Genomic DNA, 6,369 nt, shown 5'->3' with positions numbered 1-6,369 from the left:
TTGAAAAAAACTATATTTTTAGATTTTGAAATTTATGAGAAAATGGTAAAACATACATTATAAAATTTTAAATACTTATTTTAAAATTAATGAGAATTTATTAATTGTCTTTTTTAATTATTATTAATAAATGAAAGCAAATTATTAATGTATTGATTTTTTTTGTAAATTTATATATATTATTTACATACATATAAATAAAATTTGCTATTATTATTAATAAATTAAATTATTATATTTATTTATATCTAATAAAATAACTATTTTTTTTATTTTATATTTAGAAATTGTTTTTTATGCTTTTCTTACTTATTTATTTTTATTATTATCATTATTTATATTAATTATAATAATATTTTTCAACTATTTTTCTTTAAAGTATATATGATGATATTATTTCTTTATTTATATATATTCAATATAAAAAAATCTTTTATATAATTTTAATTAAATTAATAAAAATTAAAAACTTTTAAATTTTAAATAAAAAAAATGGATAAATAAGAAATTTATACAGTTGAAGATACAAATGCGGACGCTATGGCTTCAAAGCTGTTAAAAAAAATTATTTAAATTAAAAAATAATATTTTATTTTTATTAAATTTAAAATAGATCAGCTGTTAATAAAGGGTATTTGGAAGACGATTTTGCTAAAGAGTTTGTTTAAGAATAAGAAAGGAAAGATATTATTATACATAGAGGGTATTGGGGTAGAGTTAACATTTTTTAATTACTTTTAGAAAGATTTTTATTAAATTCGTCTAATATTAAAAAACAAATAATATCTTTAGGATGTGGATATGATACAAATTATTATATGTTAAAAAAAAATCCATAATTTTAAAATTTAGATTTCCTTTATGTAGAGTTGGATTTAGAAAATGTAGTCAAAAATAAGGTAATTTAATTTAACTTTTTTGTTTTTGTTTTAAAAAATATTTAAAACTGGTTATAATATAATTTTTATTTGATTATTTAAATAATAGATTAAAAAAATTGAAAAATCAACCATAATATAATAAGTTATTGGTGAACATAAATTAAATGGTATATATTAAATACTAAATATTAATTTTTTAATTTCAATAATTATTTTATTATAAATAAAAGAGAAAAAAACAGAGCTTAATTCAAAAAATTATTGTTTATATCCATAAAATTTAATATAATAAGATAATTTTATTCAAAATTTAAAAAATGCAGGTGTTGATTTATCGTAAGAAAATATATATTTAATTTTTTTTTATGTTTTAGACTTTAAAAAAAAAAAAAACTAACAAATTAAGAATACCAACGTTTTTTTTTGCAGAATGTGTATTTACATATATAGAAACAAAACATGTAGATTCTTTAATAAAATTAATATAAGATTCATTTGAGGTAGTTTATTTAGCAAGTTATGAAATGATGAACCCTCATGATTAATTTGGTAAAATGATGGTCAAAAATTTTGAAGTACAAATATACATTTAAATTTTTATATTTTTTTAAGAGAAAAGGATGTCCTTTAGTAGGAATATTTGATTACCCTGATATTAAAAGTTAATAATAAAGGCTTTATAATTTAGGATTTTAAAATGTAGAAGTTTATTCAATGCTTGATGTTTATAATCATTATACTGACTAAAAAGAGAAAAAAAGAATTGAGAAAATAGAAATGATGGATGAGTTTGAAGAATGGAACATTATGCAAAAGCATTATTTTGTTAGTTTAACTTCTAAATATTCTTAAAGTGCTCAAAACAATAATGAATTTTAATAACTTTTTCATAATTTAAAAATTAATTAAAATTAATGATTAAATATTTTTAATATATATATATATATTATTTTTTTTTAATATATCTTTTATAAAATTTTAATTTTCATTATTTATTTAAAACTTATAAATATATATTTATTATTTTATCTTAATTAATATGTATTTTATTGTAATATTAAATTAATTTTGTTTTTAAATTGTGAAATATTATAGAAAAAAAAAAAAAATATATAAATATGTAATAATATATTCAGAAAGTTAAATCTTAATTAACGCCTCCTGGCTTATTAGAGCATAAAACAGTTTAAGTTTTATTTTCATCTTTATATACATTTTCATTTTCTAAATTATCTTAATCAGGTGGAGTAAGATATAACTTATCTATTTCAATTCTTTTTTTAGATGACGCTTTAATTCCCCAAACCAGACTTTCTATTTTGAAATTCAAAAAGCTATTAACCTTTAATATTTACAAATAAAAAATGATTTTACTAATAAAAAAATTACTTATGGAAATTTAATAATATGAAGAACTCCATTGAAATCAGAAAATTGATTGCTTTCAAATAAAGGCTATAATTTTATAACTAAATCAAAATTCATATAAAAAAGAGACTTATAAATATCAGAAAAGTTAGAAGGAATAGTTAAAACACATAAAATATGAGATGCTCTAACAATAGTCTTTAATGCATATAAAAATTTAACTAATTCTTATTTAGTATATTTTATTTTGCAAAAATTTCCAAATAAATTAGTAATGCAAAGTTTTTTCAATTAAGTATCTTTTTCCGAACATAAACTATTTTATATATTCTAAACTATATCTTCTAATAGTTATTTAAGACTGTGAAATTCATTAAGGTTCACACTTTATACATATTAATTTATTTTGTCCTTTTCTTATACGTTTCTACTTAAATCAAGCTTTGGTATATCGTTATTTAAACTTTCTTATTTTAATTTTATCACTTATGTATCATATCTCCATGCTATTTTCGAATTTTCAGATTATTATCTTTTTTTATTTTATATTATTTTTATTTTTTATTTTTGTTTACTTTTCTAATTTTTCTTAATCTCTTTTTTCTTCTCTTGTGCTTTTTACAGGTATCATATCCTGCCATCTTTAGTAAAAAACATCATATATAAATGATTTTTATTCCATGTGAAATGCAGAACCTATAAAATATCTGTTGAGCGAAGTATGCATAGATGTAGGAAAATCTTCCTCAATTAATATGGTTGTTCCTTTTTTTAAAGAATTTTAAAATATTGCATCAAATTCAGAATGACCAAAAAAACATTTATTTATGTCTTCTTTTTATTTAGTTTTATCGTTTTTTTTAAATGAGCTTTTCATTTGTATATTTTTTAAGAATTATTATATAATAATTAGGATTTTTTTGATAAATTTATTTATTAATATTTTTAATATATATTAAAAAAAAAATATATATTATATTTTAATTATTGCACATTTTTTATATTATTAATATTCAAAAACAATCTATATATTTTAATCAAACTTTATTACATATATAAATATTTTGATTTATCTGGACTATTAATTATACTTAACTATCAGTTTTTTTTTTAACAGATTGATTATTTATAATAAATGTTTTATTTTAATAAATATTATACTTTTTTAATAATTTAAAAATGGAAATATTAATTTAAAAATTAAATGATTTAAAAACAAGTGATTAATTAAATTAGGAAATTAATAATTTATTAGATTTATTAGATAAATTTGAATAAAATTTGATATAAAGAGAATAAAACTTAAAAAAAGTATAAATGAAGTAAACATATGATATTGATTAAAATAACTTAAGTAAAACAATTAAATAGATTATTAAAAATATAATGAAATGTTATTAAAAAAATAAATTATATAGGAAATCAAAGATTTGTAAATATAAAATTAAAACAAATAATAAAAAATTGAAGAATTGAATTTTAATATTTGTAGTTAATAACACGCTTTAGAAAAAAAGTTTGAATCCTTAACAGTAATGAGGTCCTAATAATCATATAAAAAATAATTAGATGAAATGTAAAATATATTAAGTTAAAAAGAAAATAAACTAAGATAATTAGAATTAAAATTAAATAAATAAAATAAAGATTTTTGATAACTAAAAATATAATAATTTTTATTATTTGTTTATTCATAATATTTTAATTATAAGTTTAACTTTCAAGTATTAGTTTTTAAAAAAAAAAAAATTATGTATTTTTAATTTTATATAATGTAAGTATTAAAATTACTTATGAATCGTTTAAAAGATTATATTAATTATTTTATAAATAAAAATAATATATATATATACATATACATATATATATATATATATATATATATATATATATAGATATATGTATATATATATTAATAAAATATATATTTATTTATAATTTTAACAAAGCTATTTAAAATAAAATTTTAAATATGTATTAGTATATCAATATAGATTGCATAATAATAATAATTAATTAAAATTAAAATTTTTATACTTAAAAATATTATTAAAGCGAAATATTATTATCAATATTTTATATTTCAATAAAAATATTAGAAATTTTTTTTATTTTTTTATAATCAATTAAAACTAAAATTATAATATTTTTTTAATGATTGTATCTTTCTGTTGTATCAAAATTTGATAAAATTAGCTTTTTTATAACCTTAAAATTTATAATTACACTAATATAATTATAATTAGTATATAAAGTTTAATGTGAGAAATATTTTATTACATATTCGAAAAATGGAAGAGTATACGAATTAAATATTAAAAATTATATAATTTAATTTAATTTTATATTACAAATTAAATAATTTAAAAAAAAATACAAATATAAGTATACGTTTGTATTCTATATTTTTTACTATAAATATTAAAAAATTAAAATTTAATTTTTTTTTTTAATTAAATCAAAATATAAAAAAAATGAATAATTTTGACGAATAAAGTTAAGACAACAGCCTAATCTTAAAAAATGAATTTTTGGAAAATTTAGATGAATATTCTTAAAGTAATAGAGAAGGTTTTAATGCTCTTTTTAATCTATAGTCTAAAATATTAAATATTAATTATATGAGTAATTATATTAGTTAAAAGTAAAGTTTCTGTATAAGTAATTTTAATTAATAATAATATAGAAGTTATAAATGTAAAAGTTCACAAAGCTAATAAAATTTAACTTAAAAAGGATACAATAATCCATCTACCATTTAGAAATAATTCAAATTTGAAAGTTAATACGACTAATTTTAAACTTCTTAATTCTAAGTTGAAAGTATAAATGAATATAGATAAAAAGATTTAGAAAAAAAGAAAGTATAGAGGGTATAACATTGGAATAGTTAAGAAAAATATCGTTATGAAATATTCTGTATGGAAAATTTTGAATAGTTATACAAATAAAAGGATCCTTATGTTAAAAAGAAAGTATACAATAGTAAAATATATATTAAAATGAACGAATTTGTATAAACAAAATCATCTACATAATGTAAAAGCCACCATTAAAACAATTTTTAAAAATGCTTAAAAAAGAACAATTTTAAGATTTGATAGAAAAATATTATTAAAAATAATCAGACGTTTAGACTTTAAAAATAATTTAAGATTATAAAACTGATAGTGAAGATAATATGGTTTTAATTTAAGTTTAGAATAAAAGTAATTAATAATTTAAAAATTTAAAAAATAAAATGGAATTAGAAGAAGTTAAAGAAACTATAAATAAAGATTATAGTTAAATATATTAAAGTTTTAATATTTAAGATTAATTTAAAGTTTTTTTATAATGCAATTAATATTTATAAAGTTGTCATTTTAAAATTTAAAATTAGGAATAAATTAATTTATATATGAAGATAGTTTCAAACTCTTTTGAGTTTTTAAATAGCTAAATAAAATATATTAATAAACTTTAATATTTATTATAAGATTAAAATAAAAATTGAAAAAAAAAAAAAAGATAAATAATAATATAGATTTTATTTGTTTAAAAATATATAATTAATTTTGTTTTTTATAAATTTAATTACAAATTATATATTACACGTTATATGTATATTTTACAATCATATATATTAAATTTAAGGTGAAAATTTTACGTGTTTATCATTTTTTTTTTTATGATTGTTTTAATTACAAAATCTATTAGAAACGCTTGCATTTTTAACTGTATTTTCAAATGTTAATTACAATAAATTATTTTCTTCAAGAGTTAAATTTCTCAATATATCATAGTTTGTATTTATAAAGATTTAGTATAGTCTTTATCGAATATCTCCTTAAATTTTTTACTTAATTGGCCTATTTTTTTTAAACAAATATAATGTTAGATATATTAATAAAATAGGCGTAAGAATAAATTTTAAGAATTGGAATACAATAAAATAAAAGTATTCAGTATTTTATAAATTAATTAAATTAATCCATTTTTACAAATTCATTTATTATATTATACACTTAATTTAATTATTAAATTATAATTAATTGTTATTATTAAAAATTATTCCTTAAATTTTTAATTAAAATTATAAATAAAAATTAAAGATTTTTAGAAAAAAAAATATATATAA

General features: G+C 15.2%; 1 protein-coding gene across 1 annotated transcript, besides 7 other annotated features; it reads left to right on the top strand. All coding sequences in view use genetic code 6, as the record gives it.

Moving 5' to 3' along the window:
- Positions 1 to 492: 492 nt before the first annotated feature.
- On the top strand, positions 493 to 1,799 carry IMG5_203430 (leucine carboxyl methyltransferase family protein, putative; the record flags this gene model as incomplete). The annotated part of the gene is made up of 6 exons (XM_004023838.1): positions 493 to 554; positions 614 to 899; positions 988 to 1,048; positions 1,112 to 1,217; positions 1,288 to 1,456; positions 1,494 to 1,799. 6 exons carry the CDS (start codon positions 493 to 495, stop codon positions 1,797 to 1,799), a joined length of 990 nt encoding a protein of 329 aa, XP_004023887.1.
- A 975-nt stretch (positions 1,800 to 2,774) lies between these two features.
- Positions 2,775 to 2,828: a microsatellite.
- Positions 2,776 to 2,814: a microsatellite.
- Positions 2,829 to 4,088: 1,260 nt separating the features above from the next.
- Positions 4,089 to 4,162: a microsatellite.
- A 1,597-nt stretch (positions 4,163 to 5,759) lies between these two features.
- Positions 5,760 to 5,821: a microsatellite.
- Positions 5,822 to 6,240: 419 nt separating this feature from the next.
- Positions 6,241 to 6,295: a microsatellite.
- A 62-nt stretch (positions 6,296 to 6,357) lies between these two features.
- Positions 6,358 to 6,369: part of a microsatellite that runs on past the window's edge.
- Positions 6,361 to 6,369: part of a microsatellite that runs on past the window's edge.

This window comes from Ichthyophthirius multifiliis (assembly GCF_000220395.1).
Source record: "Ichthyophthirius multifiliis unplaced genomic scaffold scaff_1120509251432, whole genome shotgun sequence".
In the NCBI taxonomy this organism is placed as follows: domain Eukaryota; phylum Ciliophora; class Oligohymenophorea; order Hymenostomatida; genus Ichthyophthirius; species Ichthyophthirius multifiliis.
This window is presented reverse-complemented; position numbering and strand designations above follow the sequence as displayed.